This window comes from Aptenodytes patagonicus, chromosome 6, assembly GCF_965638725.1.
Source record: "Aptenodytes patagonicus chromosome 6, bAptPat1.pri.cur, whole genome shotgun sequence".
NCBI lineage: Eukaryota > Metazoa > Chordata > Aves > Sphenisciformes > Spheniscidae > Aptenodytes > Aptenodytes patagonicus.
The window spans coordinates 12,633,681-12,654,518 of record NC_134954.1 but is presented as its reverse complement, the minus strand read 5'-3'; the positions used below and the strand labels follow the sequence as shown (position 1 = coordinate 12,654,518).

The 20,838-nt window shown below is 57.1% G+C and overlaps 1 protein-coding gene across 1 annotated transcript; it reads left to right on the top strand.

Moving 5' to 3' along the window:
- The first annotated feature begins 820 nt into the window (after positions 1 to 820).
- On the top strand, positions 821 to 4,099 carry NMUR1 (neuromedin U receptor 1). Its single transcript, XM_076340642.1, has 3 exons — positions 821 to 1,005; positions 1,473 to 2,369; positions 3,624 to 4,099. Exons 2-3 carry the CDS (start codon positions 1,475 to 1,477, stop codon positions 4,025 to 4,027), a joined length of 1,299 nt encoding a protein of 432 aa, XP_076196757.1. The 5' UTR covers positions 821 to 1,005; positions 1,473 to 1,474; the 3' UTR covers positions 4,028 to 4,099.
- Positions 4,100 to 20,838: the final 16,739 nt, after the last annotated feature.

The following is a 20,838-nucleotide window of genomic DNA, read 5'->3' as shown; positions in this document are numbered from 1 at the left end:
GCATGCATATATGTGTGCATATATGTGCGTGCATGCATGTGTGCGTGCATGTGTATGTGCATGCGTGTGCATGTCTGCGTGCATGCATGTGTATGTGCATGTGTGCATGCATGCGCGTGTGTGTGCATGGGTCTGCGCGCGGCTACAGAGCAGGAGTGTTGCCCTGCGACCGGGGGGTTATCAGCAGGATGGGGTGCCAGCGCAGAGGACAGGCAGGAGTGCAGACAGAGAGACAGAGAGACCCCGGGCGCAGGGAGGGAGCAGACCCCGGCACGGAGTGAGGGGTGACGCTGCGAGCGCAGCAACTTCCTCGCGCTGAAGTGTGACGGGAGCCGGCTGGAGCCACCTGCTCCATGGGGGAGTGATCTGGGTGACCCAGGGGTTGCATATCTGGAAGCGGGGAGACCCCAGGAAGCTGCTGAGTCTGTCTGTATCTCCCCCACATGAACCTGGACAACTGGGCGCTGCACGGGCTCCCGCGCTTGTCAGTGTTAGGACGGCAGCAGGGCTGATCGATGCCTTACTCACCACAGAGGCCACGCAAATGGCAAATCTCTGCGTTGCGAAGGCTGCTGGTGGGGCTGGAGACTGCCATGCCGCCCTCCCCCAGGACTCTCTTAGAGTCAATGGAGTTTATTACTTTAACGTATTTCCTCTCGCTCTCTTTCTAAAGAGCATCTTTTCGGCAGTGCTGCTTTGCAAACGAGGAACCAGTCCGTGGCAGGGGCAGGGTCTCAGCACCGGGCTTTGCTTGTCCAGCGGTGGGAGAGGAAGGCCCGGGCACCCCCCTGGCTTGCCCACCAGCCTCTCCACAGACGGAGGACGAGAGGGAGAAGGCGGCTTCTCTGAGCTGAGCTCTGAGGGGAGAGCAGCGGCAGGATTTCATTAGCCTGCCTCTTAAGGCAGTGAAGTCTCCATCCCCTCCCACGCTCCCTCCCCAGTCCGACCCCATCCAGCGCAGGGGTGGTGGGACCTCAGCCTTCATCTGGAGCTTCCCAACAAGCTGTAAGTCCTTCTTGGGTTGGAAAATCAATTTTCCCTCTGGCTGTTCTATGGTCACGCCGTCAGCCCCTCTGCATGGCCAGTAGAGTTGGAGCCAGGATCGATTTTTGGGGTTGGCTTTGGGGCTGTATCCTGCTCTGCTTTGGGAGCAGGGAGAGGGGGCAGCCCTGCTGACATCCCCCCAATGACAGGGCAAAGGGGCCAAGGTGGGCTGGGGAGCTGTGAGGGTTGTTTGTGGATGGGAAATGGGGCAAGGAGCGCTTGGGAACCCTGGAGGGAGGTTGGGGGTAGATTTTTGGGTGGTTTCCCAAAGGAAAGGCTGTGGCTGGGGCAGGATGGGTGTGAGGGTGCAGAGCCATGGTGATCAGCAGCATTCTGGCACCCTGACACCAATGGGGAGAGGGGCAGAGGGAGCAGGGGCAGCAGAGGGGTTGGGAAAGCATCCCGCAAACCTCCCTGTCTCTCTGCAGACATGAATCCCTACGTCAACTGCTCTAGCCCTGAGTTCTCCCTGCCCCAGCGAGACTTTCCTGTGGAGCCCATCAGCCCTGATCTCTGCAACAGGACTCACCCAGAGACCTTGTTCGACCCCAAGGATGCCAACCTGACAGAGGAGCAGCTGCGGGATAAGTACTTGGGACCTCGACGGTCCAGCTTCTTTGTCCCTGTCTGTGTCATCTACCTGCTGATCTTCGTGGTGGGGGCTGTAGGCAACATGCTCACCTGCATCGTCATCCTCCGGCACCGGTTCATGAGGACGCCCACCAACTACTACCTGTTCAGCCTGGCTGTCTCTGACCTGCTGGTGCTGCTGCTGGGGATGCCGCTGGAGCTGTACGACATGTGGAGCAACTACCCCTTCCTGCTAGGTGCCAGCGGCTGCTATTTCAAGACGCTGCTCTTCGAGGCCGTCTGCTTCGCCTCCATCCTCAACGTTACGGCCCTGAGCGTGGAGCGCTACATCGCTGTGGTGCATCCACTCAAGGCCAAGTACGTGGTGACCAGGAATCATGCCAAGAGGGTCATCGTCACCATCTGGGTCTTGTCAGTCGTCTGTTCCATCCCCAACACCAGCCTCCATGGGCTGCAGCCTCTCTATGTGCCTGGCCGAGGGCGGGTGCCTGATTCGGAGATCTGCACCCTGGTGAAGCCGCGCTTGACCTACAACCTCATCATCCAGATCACCACCATCGTCTTCTTCTTCCTGCCCATGGGGACCATCAGTGTCCTCTACCTGCTCATCGGCCTGCAGCTCAAGAAAGAAAAGATGCTGGAGGCCTTGGGAGCCAAGTCCAGCGGCGGCCGCAACTGCCACAAAGCCCAGGGGCAGAAGAAAGTCAAGAGGAGGCAGGTCACGAAGATGCTGTGTGAGTCCGATGCTGGGGAGTCCCATGCTGGGGATGGGCAGGGCCAGGGAGTATCTCCCAAGGCTGTGTTGGAACGGTGCTGGGGGGAAACAGAGGCATGGCCAGTCCAGAGCTGCTGGGTCATCCTACAGGAAGGCTGCAGGGCTGGCTCATGGGGTGTCAGGGCAACGGCAGATCTGGTGACTCCAGTCCAGCGGTGGGGATTGCTCGTGCCAGCTCCCTCCTGGCCGCGAGACCTCCCCTCCTCCAGAAAAGTGCTGGGTGAGAAAGTGAAGGGAGGTGGGATGGGGGAACCTGCCCCCCAGCCCAGACCTCATGTGCTGGTGGTGGTGGGATTTCCCAGAGAGGGACCAGTTCCTACCCAGCCCTGCAGCCTCTGCGACCGGCCTGGGGCAATGATGCATTGACCCAAGGCTGGACTTGAGCATCCCTCTGTCCCACCGCTCTGTGCCCTTGCTCAGCTCCCCATCCCCGCAGCTTCTGGCCCCCTTCCCAGCAGCAGGAGCTGGCTGCCCTTGGGTAGCCGTCACTCCCCGGCACGTTGACCTCCGCGTGCTCCCAGACCCATGACGGCACAGCGATGGCGAGTTGCCCAGCACAGTCCATCGGCAGGGCCAGGGCTGCTTCTCTGCCACGTCCCAGACAAGTGGTAACTGCTCTCCAGCTTCCCCCGGCACCGAGGCTGGGAGGGGGGACAAAGGGGGACTTGTCCCCACATGCCATAGGGATGCAGCATGGCACAGGTATGGCATCATGTGGGTATGCATCAGCAGAGCTGGGTTATAAAAAGAAATCGATGGAGCACAAGGAGAGGGCGCAAATAGCTCTTGCTCCTTGGACTTGGCCGTGCCCCATGGGTTACCCGGTTAGTGGGGAGCGCTTTTGCTTTGCTGGCAGAGGTGGTGGGGTGCCCGGGGGCTGGATGCCTGCAGAAGCATCCCCCAGCCATGCTGTGGGGTTGCAGCGGGGCCGGCTGCCTGCCGATGGGGAGCTGAGACACGTGGCATAGCAGCGCCTGGAGCAGCCCTGGCAGGAGGTGGAGGGAGATCCTGCCCAGATGTCCAGCACCTCCACGACAGGTCAACAAGGCATTGGGAGGCCCTTCCCCTCTCGCCCTTCCTCTCTCCCGTGCTTTTTTGGGTGTTCTTTGCTATGGCCAAAGCCGAAACAGGGCAGTGCTTGGCCAGGGACTGGAGGTCCCCAGAGGGGTGAGCCCCATCCCCCCAGTAACACCAGCTCCTCGGCTCCCCACAGTTGTGCTGGTGGTGGTGTTCGGGATCTGCTGGGCCCCCTTCCACACCGACCGCCTTGTCTGGAGCTTCATCTCCACCTGGACCAGCCACATGCTCCACATGTTCCAGTACGTCCACATCATCTCGGGTGTCTTCTTCTACCTGAGCTCGGCCGCCAACCCCATCCTCTACAACCTGATGTCCACCCGCTTCCGGGAGATGTTCAAGGAGGTGATGTGCCGCCCCAGCCACCGCCCACCACGGTCACGGAAATACTCACCCAGCGTCACCCGCGCCACCACCCGCAGCACCGAGTGCGAGCCCATGCCCAGCGCCAACGGGCTGCCCCTCTCCGACGCTGAGGAGTACGAGCTGGAGGAGGTGGAGGGGGGCCAGGCCACCACGCATGCAATGTCCCTCTGCTGATGAGCAGGAGGACGCGGGGGGACCAGGACCAGCTTTCCCCACCACCAGCATCCATCTGACTGTGGCACCCATCCCACAGTGGGGAGCAGGGCAGGAGCAATGGAGGGGTCCCCACCTCTCTGTGCCATCCCGCTGGGATGCGAAGGCTGGTTTTCTCGACAGCACTGCTCTGGGGACACAGCGGCAGTGGCCATGCTGTGCCCTGCATGTGTTGCACCCACTGTGCTCAGCGCCGGGGCTGGCCAAGGCCAGGGCACCCCTCACAGTGCGGGGACGGCTGGCTTCTATGTCAGGGATATGCCAGCAATCCCCAAAAACATCTCATCCCTCCCGGCCCAGCGGGGTAAGCCCGCGGGTGCAGGTGTCAGGGGGATCAGGCACCCCAGGCTGTTTCAGGACACCATGCTGAATGGGTGCCCCGAGAGGTGCCTGCACCCGGGCTGAGACCCACTGGGGCGGGAGAGGTTTGCACGGGATGGAGTGGGGAAAAAAAGGCCTGTGGGTGCCTTCTCCCTTGAGACCTCCCCAGGGCCCTCTGGCACATCATCACCTGCCCCTGATTTTCTTGCACATCCCTTTGGTGGTGCCAGCCAGTGTCTGGCTGCAGGGTACCAGTAAGGCTCCTTGCTCCCAGCCTTCCTCCCACCCCAGCCCCCCGAGGGCCAGGGAAGGAGCATGGCTGCTCCCTCCAGAGCCGGAGCCTGCCGGAGCCTGCAGGGGGAAATACAGGACAATGGGAGCCCCAGGCTGCCTGCAGCGCTGAGGCGCAGCTCTGCACCTTCCCCGTGCCCCACAAACATGCCCCACTCTCGCCCCTCCAACGCGCATCTGGCAGGTGCCACCCTCCTCTTCCTCAGCCCGCCATGGACCCCTGCACCCCCGCAGAATGGGGGGAGCCCTCCTCCATGCCTGCCCTGCATGGGCCGAGCCTCATTGAGAATGAAAAAAGGCCGTTGGCCTGATTTGTGCCCTGGTTGTGTCCCCCCCCAGGACCCAGCTCTGCTCCCAGCACAGGACTGAACCCGGGCCATCCTCCTGGGGGGTGACGGGCAGGCCACGTGCCAGGGTGATGGGCACCAGGGGTGCCCCACCAGCTCTGCCTGCAGGCTCTGCTGCCACAGCGGGTCTGTGCAGCCGGGTGAGCTCAGGGCACGTCACGGCAGGGAAGGCGTGAGCGGGATGCACGCACCCTTCCCGGTCTCCAGGATGCTCGGGCCGAGCTGGGGCTGGGGCCATTGCAGAGGGGGAGCTGCCTCTGGAGCGGTGGCGATCAATCTGTCCCCAGACACGCGGCTTGGGAAATGTCATGAAAATGCCAGGGAGCGCGGGCTGGCTGGTTGCGCTCCCCCAGGCTGGAAGGACCCATCGATTTACTGTCTGAGATCGATGCCGCTGACTTCCTGGCGTACGCCAGGTCCTCCCGCAGGATGAAATATCAAGGCTCCGAAATGCCACCTGATGGGCTGTCCGAGCAGCTTGAGCTCTTGCCTCGCACAACTTCCCCAGCCCCAGCTCCCCACCGGCCACCCGGGGAGGCTCCCCTGGCTTGGCGTCCCGTGGCCGTGCCTCTGGGCAGTGTGGATGTGCCAGGGGGGCTCGCCTGGGGACCCGAGCAGAAATACCAGAGGAGTAAGCCCCAGGCAGAGCGCTGGCAGAGGCATCACTGCCTGCTGCTGCTCTGCTTCCAGCCCCTCCTAAGCATATCACACGGGGCCATGGCCAGGCCAGTGACCAAGAACAGTCAGGATTTAGGGCTTGCAAACTCCCTCCTGGTCCTATCGACCCTGTCCCTGGCTCGCGGACAGTGTGGCCGGCTCCCCCCCCACTCCCCATCCCCACAGCAGGGTCTGCTGTGGGCAAAGCCCTTCCTCGGCCCTTGTGGGGTCCTGCTGTGTGCTGCTGAGTGAGGGTGGGCGTGGGGCTGCAGTAACTTTGCGCTTCAGGGTCCTGCCGGCTGCTCGCAGCCTCTCTCCAGAGGATGTCAGCGTGGCCAAGGGCATCGAGATCCATCTATTTCCTTCCCTTGCTGGCTCCCATTGCTGATGGTCCTGGCAGGGGACAGCACCCTGGCAGCCATGCAGGGTCCCTCGTCACTGCTGCGCAGGTGGACATGACTGATGCCTTCTTGATGGCCGTTATTGCTCCATCTCACTTCACCCGGCTGCTTCCCCAGCCGCAAATCTCCAGGGAATGGCTTTTTAATAGGTGGTCAATAGCATTTTATTATGCAGTGACAGCCGCCTGCGTGGAGCTTTGGGGTCCCTCGTGCTGTGAGTTGGGAGGATGCATCCCCCTGCTCGTGAGCAGCCAGGCTGTGCAAGGATACAGCTGCGGTCGCTGCAGCTCGAGCTCCTTGTTCAGTGCCAGAGGACAGTGTGTGTCACCCTGGGGTTTTTTGGGGAGTCCTGGGGCTCAGCACAGCTGGAGTGGAGTTCAGAGCAGCCAGAAAGATGAGGGCACTGGCTTTGTCTTCATCCAGCCTTGTGTCCCCAGCTGCCCTGCTGTCCCCTGATCTGGGACTCCCCGTCCTTCTCGGCTACCGCAAATTCCCCTCTGAGATGCAGGAGGGGAATGTGCTGCTGAGGCCCCAGCATGTTGGGCGGCGATGCTGGGGGCTGCCCTACCGCTTGCCCCCAACGCACAGCTGGGCCAGGGATCACCCTGAAAAGCATCCCGAAGGCTTGCCAAAGCCGCAGCTGCAGCACAGCCGGTGGCATCTCCTGGGTGGAGATGTGTGGGCAAACCTTGCTCCCCTGGCCAGGGTTTTGTGACGGCGTGTGGAGACCCCAAGTCTCTGGGTACCGCATGCCAGCTGGGCTCACGAGAGATGCTGCAATCAAAGGCTCCCGGGCAAGTCCTTTAATCCCATAATTAGTTTTAGTAAAAGCTACAGTCAGGGCATGAAACCTAATAAAAAAGGAACTGATCTCTCGGGGCAGAACAGTTTTGTGGAGAGGGTTTTACACCTCTCCATCACCGGGAAGGCAGTGGCTGCCAGCTCCTGCCTGCCTCAGGCTCGTTGCAGCCCCCAGGAACAGGCTGCAGAGCCTGTTTGCTCAAAGGACAATGCTCCCCATTGCCCTGCACGCTTGGGGTCAGCCTGGTCCATTGCCACCTTTGCGGTATAAATTAGAGGGATTAATCCTGCCGGGGAGGTGGTATAGAAGCAAAGAGCCCTGCAGGGGGGGAGGCAGCAGAAGCCAGGGACAGGGCAAGTTGCTCCCACTGCTCCCACCCGTGTAACTGGCCGGGGGGATCGACTGGCGCTTCAGGATGGCTGTGGGGGAAGGAGGATCCCAAAACACTGCCTGGGAGTTCTCACCAAATAAATGATCCTTTCAGGACGCAAGGGGACAGAGCAGAGGAACACTGGGGGCCGGGAGCTGGCGGGAGTGCGTGGATGCTGTTGCTCTGGGTCTTCACTCAGAGCTGGGGGAAGCATCTCTCTGTCCCTGCAATACAGAGCACGTGGCCAGGTCAGGCTCCACGCCACCATCTCCTCTTCAAGTGCTTTGTTTCCAAAGAGCCATTCCCCAAAAGTTGTCCATCTGTCCTCCCAGATTTACAGCAGCATCTGTCCAATGTCCAGTTCCTGCCGAACCACCCGCTCCCTACCGAATCCTCCTGCCCCCCCGTGCCCACTCAGCACCCCCACGGTGAGCACCCATCCCTCCTCCATCACCTCCGGCCCCGTTCCCAGGAGACTCCCTCTCTCCCAGCAGCTTGTGGAGCTGTTTTCCCCCCGTGCTGCCGCGCGCCCTGAGTGACACAGTATCTCTGGAGCTTCCAATAAAAAGATTTATCACCGTAGCTTTGGGGATTAAAAAGCAATCCATCTACGAGGCTGCCCCAGCCTTGTAAGGCTTTTTTTTTGTGCTGTGGCTGTTTGCAACAGGCATGGGGTGGGTTTTTTTTTCCCTTAGGGAGTCAAACTCAAGTTTTACAGTGATTGCCTTGTATATTTGGAGCCATGATAGATGGCTCCAGAGAGTGCCAGCGGATTTTTTGCCGTCCCTCTTCAATAAGCCAAGGGAAGGGTTGTTTTTCGGTTCCTTCACACAGCCACGATATGGGGAAAACTCATACAGCAAATTTAGCAAAGCCCTTGCATGCCTGGGAGTGAGTGGTCCTTGTCTGGGGCCGGGCAGTGGGGTGGATTTGGGCTGCCTGGCCATGGATGCAGCACGGCAGCCTTTCCCACCAAGATCCCAGCCTTTGTGAGGGGAGCAGGGAAGCAGGAAAATGTAAATGCCAGGAAACTTCAGGGATGTGCTGGGTTTGAGCTCTGCACTGATTTAGGCTGCTTTTTGAACCATATTTCAATTATTCCTCTTACTCCAGGATAGTGGTGGCGGTGAAAAGCTAACACCTAGTGCCTACAGACTGGTGATGGGCAGCATAGAGGCAGGAAGGAGGACAAACAGACAGGCGAGGGAAATATAATACATGTAGGGTTTGATTCTGCTCCTCAGGGACACCTGTGGGCTCATTTTTTAGCCCCATGCTGAAGGCAGCCCATCTTCCCGCCCGGCTCCTTCGTGGCTTCCCAAAGAGCCAGGACTCACCTAGGAACCAGCTTTCCAGGCAGATGTGTGCTGCAGGGAGGCTTGGAAGAGGTGGCGTGGGAAGCACAGCCCACCGCGAGGGCCCTGGATGGAGGAGCTCAGCCGTGGCTCCGGATGCTCAGGCTGACTCACAGCCATGTTGTGGTGCGACTGTCATCTGCTCTGGGGATGGTTTTCTCCATGTCACAGCAAACTCAACAGCCCTGGAGGGGCCGGGCCACATGCAGGGAAAGGATGGGCTCCCCGGTCCCCACCTCGCCCCCCTTAGGGCACACAGGGAGGGGACACACTAAGGCTAGATGGGCACAGGGCATCACCCAAGAAATGAAGGTCTGTATGTTATTTAAGGACACCCCCCCTTGCCTGAAATCCCACCGTCCTCAACGGCAGGGTGATGGGAAGGACAGAGGTACGATGCACAGTGCCCTTCCCCACAGCCTAGCAGCAACATGCAGGGACAATTTCAGGGGCAAAGTGGCCCATTAAAGCCACCGGACACCTTCACAAGCATCACCTGGGGCAGGGTTAAAACCCCACCGCAACGCGTTAGAAGAGACAGACTGGTTAGCCCACGCCTTCTCCTGTCGCGACGTGTTGTTACTAAAGATGACGGAATTGATGTCAGAGGAGCCTGCGTGATGCTTAATTTGGTTCATGGGGACACTTTGGTTAAGAAATGAAAGTGATGCGCAATTAGCACGGCAGTAAGTGGATTAAAGCTGGCTGGATGGCAGAGCTCCCGGGGCAAGTGGGGACTGCTAACAACTGGATGCGATTGTTGGCGGGGCTGGGGGGATCAGGCTCAGCCCAAGGCCCCCACATTGTCCCTGAGCATCGTCCCCGAGCAGGTCCCCAGGGCTGGGGCCGTGCAAGTGGTGGACCCCGAGACTGACCTGGAGGACAACAATCTGCAAAGGGCTTCCCCATAGCCCACAAAAGCCGTGCTTGGGGTCCCCAGCACCCCAGCACACATGTCCCAGGTGTCTGCCCTGGTCCCTTGCATAAATGGGGATGAAGGGACACTGGCTTTCCGGTCCTCATTGGCGTGAAACAAATTCCAGCATGAAGAGGAAGGCTGGGATGCCCTGACTGGAAAAAGCTAACTTTTACCTAGTTTTATATGTATTTAGGACCAGTGAAACATGAGCACAAGTTCCCAAGGGTGGTGGTGGAATCCCTTGAGGGGAAATGCACCCCCACAGATCGGGTGCTTTTCTAAAAGGTCAGCTCCTCTTCAAATGCGGTTTTGAGAGTATTTACTTCTGCTGAGGAGCCGGTCTGCGTTACAGTCAGGAACGGAAGGACAGCCCTCACTCCCCCACTCCACTGTGCCTGGACGGCATCTTCCCCTCCTTCTCGGCACCCAAAGCACACAGCGGTACCTGGGCTACTACCTCCAAAATGAATTTGCAATGAAAACAAGTAAAAACCCAAGACGTGGATGTGCGCTCAGGGCTAGACCCCAGCTGTCCCTGCTGTAACATTATTATAGCAGCAGACTTTCATTACAGGGTTTTATCGCTCTTTGTGCTTATCATGGCAGCCAGGGTGAGTTTGCCTTCTCAGTTCGGGACTATTTAATATGACACATTGGAGAAAGCTGTCCGAGAGGCATCTGGACGCCAAACACATCTCTCTTGTTATCTTTCCTGAGCAGGTAGAGCAACTGTCTCACATTAATGACCATCTCACGTTAACGATGCTGAGACCAAGTGCGAGACATCCCCTCCCGCCCCCAGAGCTCACATCATGCACGGGATGGTCCCAGCTGGCCCTGGGGCTAAAAGCCAGGCCAAAAGCTCTATTTCACACAGGAATAAACCTGGGGCTGCCAGAAGGGAAGGACACAGGTCCCCAGTGGGTTTTTGGCAGACAGGGTGGAGTGGCTTTCCCAAGCAAGCCCCTCTCCATGCCCTGGCAGGCAGGTGCCTGCAGGCACAGGAGCTGCCAACAGGCAGCAGAAAACAAAGACACAGAAATAAATCTGGTTTTCCTCAGCTCCTGTGCCTGACCTCTGCAGGGATGTCTGATAAAAACCCTTTGCTGCCTGACACTTGCCCACACAGGCTCAGAAAGAAGCTCAGCAGCACTGCCCTCCTTCATCCCCCAGCCAGGTCCCGGCTGGGGGATGCTCCTGAGAGAGGGAAATCCCTGGGGGGCTGCAGGTTTATAGCAAGTGGTGGACAAGGTCCTGCTTTCCTCAGGGCAGACTTTTGGCTTGTTGGTCCAAGTTGCTTTCAGGCAACTTCCACCCCAAAAAGCATCCCTACAGGTTGCCTGTCTCTCTTGGCAGGGCCAGACCCCACAACCCATCAGTCTCCACATGTCCTCTCCAATGGCAGTGGCCTCAGCACACACGTGGATGTCCCCTCCCCAGCCAGACCCCACTGTGGCAGGCACCCACTTTTCAGTGTCCTGCTTGCAGGGAGAAATGTAAGCCCTGACCCCATTTCTCCCTTCCTGGCATCTCCCACTGCCCCCACTACTGCAGCCCTCAGATTACCACTAGCCCAAAGCACTCTTCCCCACACACACCAACCCCTCCAGCACTTGGCTTGGTTTAATTCCTTTTAATTTCTCATCCCATGCTCAGAACAGCTGGGACCAATTCGCTGCTGCTGTCACCAGAAAGAAATCAAGTTAATGACAAGAAAGTCATTATAATTTAGGAGACTCATCAAGCCTCACTGCTGTATTAATGAGGAACAGGGGAGGGTATTACTGCTGCCTGCCCTACTCTTCTCTCCCACACCTACAGCTCCTAGTCATCCCAGAAGCCTGTTAGCAATCCTAAACTCAAGCTGCCTTTTTCCAGGTACTGCCTTGTATTTGCATCATGGTCTGGGCCTCTCTGTTTAAGAGCTCTTTGCTCTTCCCGGTGTCTTCAAGTGATTTCTGTTCTGGTTAAAAGACGATCCACATCTCTCTCTCACTCTTCAGTTGTCCAAACTAATCCTGGCCCCAGCTCCAAACCTCTCTGCCGGGGCTGATTTAAACAACCGCCTTGCACAGATGGAAAAGCAAATGGTTCGAGATGGGTTTCATTCCTATTTTTCTGCAGCAATCCCAGCTCACAGGTGGTGAGTCCATCTGGCAGGAGCCTGCAACACAACAGCAGCAAGTGCCACGCAAAAGCATCATCTGCGTGAGCCGGGAGCCCCGGCAAGATGAGGGCTGGGTGAGGACTTCTTCAGCCCCCTGCCATGGAAGAAGGGAGATAGATGAGAGTGATTTCTACTGATTGTGTGGTGGGTGGCTGAATTAAATATACAGCAGCAAAAAGCTAAAAGAAAGAAAACACAGTAAATGGTGATAATGGGACTGAAAAGCACCCGTTTGCACCCAGTCAGGGTGGCTGAGTGTGGCAATTGAACTGTTTAAAGGTTTTTCCTCCCGGAAGGAGGATTGTGGCTCTCTGCTGATCGTCCCTGTGCAGATGTAACTGGGAGATGTAACGGAGTTTAGCCCTATTCCAGAAGCCATGGGTTGCAGTAGGAAATCACCGATCCTTGGAGCTGAGATTGGTCTGACAGGTCATATCTGCGAGCACCTCCTCCCTTGCTGGGAGCACCAGCCTTGGAGCGGTCTCTGTGTCTGCTTGCTGTTCCTCCCAGCTCCTGGCCTGCTCCCTTGCCCCAAAAGTTTAACATCCTCCCGGCGCAACAGCTCCAGAGTTGAACAGGGCCTTTGGCCAACGCCTGTGCAATCTTATTCTGCATGTGTGGGTTGGGAGAGGCTGGGGTCAGCGGTCAGACACCCTGTGTGTGGCTCATGGTTTTCCCCCAAAATCTTCTAGAAACAGGTTTGGGGATCTCCAGCCCCATTCAGGGGGTCCCAACACCCGGCTTTTTTGTGCCAGTGACAATTTTAGTCACAAAGCCTGACTGTGCTCGAGCCAGGATTTGGGAGAACAATTTAAAACAATAGGGAAGACCAAGCCAAGCAATCTGGTATCCTTTCAATTTAGCACTCCGGAGGGAGCCGGAGCATCTCCAAGCGCAAGCTGCAGGGAGACGTGGTCCCACCACAGCCCCGCTCTGCCAAGGGGCTTGCTTCAGCCTCATCCCCTCCTTGCTGGTGAGGACGGGTCCTCTCCTGTGCCGCAGCACCAGTGGGTGTGAATTCACAGGTCACCCCAGGGTAACTGGTTTTGGCAGCTGGGATGCTCGTGGGTGTGATGTGGCCAACGGGCACTTGCTGGCATATTCAGGACCTTCTGGTCTAATTTTCCCTCATCCAAGAGGCTGCTCTGTGCCCAGTGCCAGCCCTGCAAAAACAGGCTCATCCCCCAAGAGGAGGATATAATTTTTTTTCCAGAAAACAGCTGGGCACTTTGCCGAGAGCCACCATGTTGCTGCTGTCCCCTCTGACCCCCCCGGTTTGCTGCCTTTGCTCCAGCCTCAGCAGTGGCAGGAGGAGGATCTCCTTTCCACAGGTGAGAGCAAGGGCAGAAGCAGAGGTAGAAAAACAGATCCTGATTTCGTGCAAATACCCCCTTGGGTCCAAGGCACCAGGGGGAAAAGAGAGAGAACTGAGTACGAGTGAGCAAAGTGGGACTCTCCCTGCTTGGTGCATTTTTGCACCCTCCAGTCCTTTAGTGCTAAATGTACCTTTTAATACCTAGAGGGTGAAGGTTTAGGCTATGCAGCACTGCAGAAATCCTGCACTAATGACAGTGCAAGCACAGCTTCGTGCTCTTTTAGACCCATTAAGGTTTGCCTTTAGCTAGTTTTCCAGCAAAGCTGGTGTCCAGGGCAGGGACCTGGATGCACTCGTCTCCCCTGCCTTTGCCAGGGGTGGGAGCAGCTCTCAGCCCCCCGCGCTTGGCCCATCTGCAGGATCATTTCATTAGCCCCAACGCGGTTTTTGGCCAAGGCTTTGCCAGAAGGTGGATGGTGAGACCAGGCTCCGTGTTAACCCCTGTGCTGCTGCTGCCCCGGTGTGTGGGAGGGCTCGGGCCAGTCCTGTACAGAAACCGCCTGTCTCCTCTCTGTGCACAGGCAACCTTCACCCACAACATGATGGAGCTGCTTGAAAACTGAAGGCCAAGGAAAACCCATTTAAATATAGAAACCTGGCACTGCTGTGGCTGGAGACGTTTGGCCTTTCCCTGAAATTTCCCCTTTCCCTTCTGGACCTTTCTCCCAGAGCGATCTCCTTTCGCAGATGGGTTTGCCCCCTCCCAGGCTGTGGCTCATCCGTCGGGGGTGTTCTGTCGCCTTCAAGGTCTGGGTGATGCTAGCCCCTTGGCCAGAAGCGCCTTGTGTGGAAGAGCTCAGTTTCCCCAGGAGTGATGCCCTGAGCCAGGGTGAGGACGTGGGCACAGGGCGAGCCCCAGCGAGGCAGCAGGACCGGTTCGGGTGCTCCTCAGCTGAAAGGTGCAGGGTGATGCCACCCACCTTGCAGAAGCCCCAACTGATTTCAGCAAGTTTAGGCACGAGGCTACGAGGCTCACAGCTCGGAGGGTGCTGGGTTTGGCACCCATAGTGGTGATGATTCATTCTGCTCCCGAAAAAGGGCACAGAGCGAGCACCGCTCCACGGCACAGACTGCCCACCGCTGCACGGGCACATCCTGAAGCCTCAGAGCAAAGGGGTGCGGAGACCCAGCAACAGCATTGCGCTTTCCTTACCGTCCCAGCCTCCTCAGGAAACACGTTTCACTCCTAATATCCCAACAAACCCTTAGCAAGGCTTTTATACATGCATACGTACCACCGTAGGTGTGTATTTAGGCTAACCTTGGTCTCAGAAAGGTTTTTCTAGAGGAAATGTGGCAGCTCACCCAGTCAGGGCTGCCTTACCTGGCAAGGTGGGAGACTGGGAGCACCAGGCACTCCTCCTCCCCTGACTCAGTGTCCCCCTTTAGCCATTCCCAAAGAGCTGGAGGTACCTTCTTCCTTGTCCCTGGAGGCTGTAGGAAAGCATCTTCCCTTCTCTTTCTTTCCAGCCTTATTTTTTTTTCAAGACTCTTTACACTTAAAGAGTCTGGATTTCAAGCCGTGAATCAAATCTTAGGGAGAAATGTAACTTCGTGAAGCTAAATCAGGCAATAAACAGTGCTCGGAAGTTACTTATCCTGCTCAGAATAACTGTAAAAAACCCCTCTTTTTCCAAGGAACAGGGTACCCAGGGAGTCCATTCTCCTGGGCAAGGCAGAAAGTGCCAACTACTTGTAAATTATATTAATGGACCTTTTATTGGGCAGATGCTACATTATTGGACTATGGCATGGGGCAGAGAAAGTAATGAAGGCAAATAGTGCAGAGCCACCCGAGAAACAAATCAAATAAGAGTTTGACAGCATGATCTGCACTTGCATTTGCTCAGAGAAAATGGCAAGTGCTTTTGGTCTTCATGCTGGAGGCCAGCAAGAGCTGTGCTGTCTCCCCTTATCCTTGGGCAGGGGGTTGCTGACATGGATTTGAGAACTTAGATGGAAATTGTGCCTCTGGTGGCTTTTTAGGCCATGTCTACTCTGTCCCTTGAAGTGGCTACAGGTGAGCTGCTGGGTTAACCCAGTGTGCTGTGGCTGGAGAGGCGATGCCTTGCTCAATGGGAGGTGGGAAAAACTCAGCAGAGGATGGCCTTCAGAAGGGTGCCCTCTCCCCATGCTGCTGCGGGTCCTTCCTTCCTCCACCTTCTGTAAATGGGCCTTATCCAGCCTGCCTGGCCATGGGACATGGGACTCCTGCCACATGCTGGGCTTTGAAGTCCCTGCAGGTGGGGTGCTGTGCAGCCCCCATAGCAATCTCCACTGGGTGAGACCCCTCGGGGAGCACACGGTACCCACCAGCACGCCACGCTCTGAGGGTCAACACCGCCTTTCCCAGCAAGCAAATTGCCCTCTCTGGCTTGGAGCAGCGCTCGCTCGGCCACGTTTTGATGCAGTTAATCCCAGGCAGTGTGCAGGCTCTGCCCTGTGCTCCACATCATCTGCATAATACATATGCTAAAGCAGCCAGCTAATTATTGGAAATACAGAGCCTGGCAGGAGGTGGGCAGACCCTGCTCATGCTTGCACCATGGCTTGTTATAAAAGGGTTGCTCTGCTCAGATTTATCTTCCCAATCCCATAGCTGACAACATCCCAGAGCTGGGCCGGGGGCAGCACTGGTGCTCGGAGCCCAAACGCCCATCCCCACCACCCATCCATCGCATGGCCAGGGGGGCTTGCCTGAGGTAGGGGCTGCCTGCCCCCTCCATGGTCCTTCTACCCCTTCCCTGGCCCCAAGCTCCCCGGGAGAAGCTCTCGCTCCTGTAGGTCATCATGGCACTAATTCAGGTCCTAAGGTTTTTCACTGCGAGCTCCCATCCCATGTAACTATTGTGTGCCTCGGGAGCAGCTCGTGCCCCTTCCTCGTCATGATATAAGCGATTATTAATGCATTAGTGTTGGGCTGCTGAACCATAATGTCTTTATAGTCAATAGCGTTAAGCATTTAATTACCCAGCGGGATGAATCGATGGGCTTCTTTCTCTGCTCTACAATTAAAACCGAGCAGGAGAGATGCAGTGTAATTTTCAGTCTGCTTTAAGCTTCCTCTGACGTTTCATGCGTGGGGAGCTGAGCTGATGGCTTGTAAGGGCTGGGAAGGAGAGGACTTTTCCCCAGGAAATCATGTTCTCACCTCCCTCCCAGGACGCAGACGTCATGACCACACACTCGCCCGGCTTAATGAGACACCACTGGGTCTTTCACGACCGGGTTTCGGGTCTGACAACACCGACAGTGGGAAAATTACTGCTCCGAGTCTTATTTTTAACTACAGTCGTAGGAAATTTGAAAGCATTTGTTTTAACTCACACCCTGCTAGTGGGAATTTCCACGGCAAGAGCTGGTAAGTGAAACAGCCCAATGTGCTGCTGGGACAAGGCACAAACAGCCTGAGAGCGGTCCGGGCTGGGGAAGTACTTTCAGCCCTTATTTTTAACCTCCTTTTGATGGAACTTGCTGCAGAAGGGAGGCTGGGGCAGATGGAGGGTGAAAGCTGGGTGGGCTCAGCATCCCTGACACCGCGCTGGTGAATCCCGAGCTCTGACGTTCCCTGGGCTCTTGGGTGGTCTGTACAGCTTGACGCTGGCCCGGGTCGCTTGAGCTCTACAGGTACAGTCAAGTGCAAAGTGACCCTTTCCAAAAAGCTTGGCTCATGGCTAGACCTCCCAGTGCAACCACGAAAGCCCTTGGGGTGGCTGGTCTCTCGTGCTGGCAAGTTGGGCAGGAGCTTTGCAAACCTCGTGGATGGGGCTTAGTGGGCAACTTTCGCTGGGAAAACACAGCATGGCAGCTCCCAGGGGAAACATCAGACCATTTCCCACTAAGATAAAGAGGCCACCCGGCACGCTTTCCACTGGCACCAATTCCTGTTTCTGAGGGCAGTTTTGACTTGGATCTGATGGCGGGGACCTGCTGGCTCCCCTGGCAGAGGCTGGGACACGTTATATTGGGGACACGTGTGTGTGTGTGTGTGTGCCTGGGGGCTGCAAGGGGGACCCCCAGAGCAGCGGCACACCGTGGGTCTGCTCTCCCCAGCTGCATTTAGCTCTGTCCTCGTTTTAGAGGTAAGGACATGGTGGGGAAGCCCCAGGTTCACCGTGCCACTCTGCTCACTGCCTTCGCTGAGCGGTGGGAGCATGCAGCTCCCAAGGCAGGGCTGAGCTCACCCCCTTGCTCGGATACAAACATAAAAATGGGAGGAGTGGAGGGACACTCCTGCTTTTCCAGTTTGGACTCAACAAAGATTCATTTTTTTGTTTGAGAAGGAAAAAAAAATTAAAAAAAATCCCCTGGTTTGGGTTTGTTCCAGGCAGAGCGTCTGCCTTCTGCTGGCCTCGCGCCCAGGACCTGCTGTGAAATGGAAATAGCCCAACACAAGCCTGTGAGCAGAGGGAGCTTCCAGCAGGTAAAATGTGAGCGAGCTGAGGCAAAGCCCCGGGTCACTGCACTTGTGGGCCTGTGCCAGGGGGCAGATGTGCTGAGCCACAAGCAGTTTGCAGATGTTTTACTTGAATCTCTTGGCAGTCATCTCTGGGGACCTGGCGCTTGTCTGGATCCCGTTCCCTATTGCTCCGGCTCTGGGAGATGAATAGGATGCACAGAAATGCCTTGTGCAAAGAGGAGCTTCCCTCTCTGGGCTGTCTCCACAAAAGTCCTGCAAAGCCTTCCCAAGCGCTGTGGGGCAGCGCAGGGAGATGTGCAATTGCATGGGGTGGTGACCGGTGCGCTGGCTGCTGGTCTGGGATCGCTGAACTGGGATCACCTGTAACTTCTCCCCAGGTTGACTTCCCCATGGGTTATAAAGGTATTTGCATGTATTGCTTCGAAACACCTCCCTGTTCCTATCTCACTGACTTTCTCCATCTGATGGAGAGAAGAGGGCGCTCCCAAGCTCCCTCTTGTCACCCGAATCGCTCCACAGCTCCCTAGCCTGGTTTCTCTTCTTTATCTCGCACTTAACGCAAGTCCTCTTTGTTTCAGTCCCACTTATCTCCCTCGCATGATTTTTTCCAGGGCTGCACTTGTTCCTCCTGCTGAGCAGAGGCGGAGGAGAGTCCCGCCTGGCCCGGAGGCTGGGGGCTTGCTGGGGGCTCACAGGCAGGCTGCAAGGTCCTGCTGCCTGCTCCAGGCAAGGGGTGTTAGAGAGAGGAATGGGGCTGGCAGAAGGGACATCTCAGGGGAATCAGCTTCTTCTGGAAATAGAAAAGCCTTTTTTCTCTGCAGGGTACCAGGAATGATCACTTTGAGGGATCCTCAGAGGTCATGGGGAGACTAAATGCTGCACGTACAAAACTCCCCGTGTAAGTCACCAGAACATTTCCTTGTCACAAACCCCAGCAAATGGCACAGCCTCATCCAGGAGGGATGTGCTGGGTTATCACCCACCATCAGCCGGAGGGGCAGAGGGTGTGTCTGGCTCCAGGGGCCCATGCCAATCCCTGCGGCATCCCACTTCCAGAAAGGATGCTCTCCAGAGAATAAATCCTGTACTCTGCCAGGCACCATTGACTTTCACCCCTGCAGCCCATCGGGTTGCGAGGTGCTCGTTTCAATGTGCAGGATGTGGGCTGGCATGTGGCTGTTCAAAAGAAATGCCATTTGTCATGGCAAACCTTGTGACCACTTCACACTCATCATCCTCGAGGGCTCTCCTATTGGCACGGCCAGGTGGGTAATGAAGAAAAGACTTAATTAGGGTACAACACAGACCTGTCTCATTTGATGCCTTGCATTAATCAGGGCATGGGGAGCATTTTCTCCACTCACTGGGTATTTAGGTAAGGTGTGTGGCTGGGAAGAGAGAGGACAAGTCCTGTGTGGCTGGCCCTGCTGGGTTACCATCTACCAGCTGCTCTGCGGTACCCACTGGGGAGGCTCCGGCTGGCAGCAGGCGATGGGCAGGGGAGCAGCATGACGGAGTGAGGTGGGCACCGGTGGCAGGGGAAGGGGCTTTGCTGACGGGACGTTGGGATGCTCAAGAGGTTTTAAGCAGCGCCTAGACCTGGGATGGGTAAATTTGCTTTTTTTCACTGTCACTTCTGCCGTGCCATGCCCACACCAGGCCACTGCTCAGACCACATACCAGCTGAGCCGTGATGCCAGGGAAGCAAGGCTGGGGCTGGGGAACTCAGGGCCACATTTGCAGGCTTTCCTAGCTTGTTTCCCCCCTCTCTGGGCACCCGTGGGGTGTTTGGTTTGAGGTCCCTGATGGTTTTCTGGCAGCAGATGCCTGCACAAGCCACAGGCAAAACTTTTCCTCTCCCAACTGCGCTTGGCTGCTGCTTCTTTTATCTGGTGGGTATCAAACGTGGGGCTCATCTCAGGCCCTCCTCCGTGTCCTGAGATCTCCTGGGAGAGATGCAGCAGGCAGGGTGGGATGTCCTGCTCAGCTGCACCTACGGAGGCGTGTTTTGGGGAGCCAGGGTAACACCGCGGGCTCCCACTAGGGACAGGAGTTGCAGCCTTTTGTCACCATCTAGTGGAAACACCCAGCTGTGACCAGGCACATGCTGAACAGGACATTTGGGGACACTCACTCCCCCAGCTATGGAGGTGTCCCCCCGGCTGGGCACCCATCTTGCCTGGCTTTTGAGGAGCCACATTTGCCCCGGCAGCTCAGCTCCCTCCCAGCCCTGGGCACCGGCAGCTGGGCAAGGTGACCCCAGTGCTGCCAGGCTGGGGACAAGCACAGGGGACGAATCTCTGCTGTGCCAGAAACTGCAAATCCTCGGCAAATCCCTCCTGGGGTCTCCATTAAACCAGCTAAATTCCCTTTAACTGTGGAATTAGATCAACGCTCCCAAGGTGCAGACATGCTACAACAAGAGACAGCCATAAAAGCACCTAAAATACATTTACTCCACAAATAGAGCTGTTAAACCTAGTCTTTTGGCAAAATTACTCCCCACTGATGCCGCTCTGCAGATCTCCCTTGGCCCTGAAACTTCTGGTGGTGCCTGCAGAGGAGCAGGGCAGTGCTGTACCACTGGGACAGCCTTGCAACATGGTGTGTCCCCAGAAAAAGGCTGGCCTCACTGCCGCTCCGGCATTCTCCTGCCCAGTGCTAGGGCTGCCCGGAGGTCCTGACCACAGATGGGATACAGGGAACAGCACAGCCTAAATGCCAGTGCCTGCAGGCCCCTGGCTACTTTCCTCCCCGTGGCATCCCTGGCCCTTTATGGCCACAGCAGCAGCTGGCAGGGTCGGGCTGTATCCAGACCTGCTCAATGGTGCATGGATTAACACAGTGCATGGATTAACGCAGCGCCGCAGGCAGCGTCGGTTCTCGCTCCTCCACACTGGGGTCCAGCTGCAGCCTCAGAAGTGCCAGCGCCAAGGACGCTGCTGGGAGGAGAGATGGCGCACAGGCCATACCGAGACGGCCCCTGCCGGGGCTGGGAACCGAGACTGGCCAGCTGCCAGCCCAACCCTTTGCTGATCCCACCGCTGGCACTATGTTATTAGACACACGCAGTGCCCTGGCTGCCAAAACTGCCCCTGGCTGAAGCAACAGTTGTCCCTTTCCCATGGCAAACCAGCCCTCCCGCAGCATGGAGAGGAACCAAGGCCAGCCCCGGCACTGGCAGCAGAGCTGTAAGAGCAATGATAATACGGGATTTTGTTGCACCATGTGCAGGCACAGTAAGGAGGGAGCCATCAGCTCTTGCTTCAGACAGTTAAAAATTCCTGCCAGGCCTCCACCTCCTCCATCTCCATCACGTGGCGTCCCCATGGACCACCCTGGGTCTG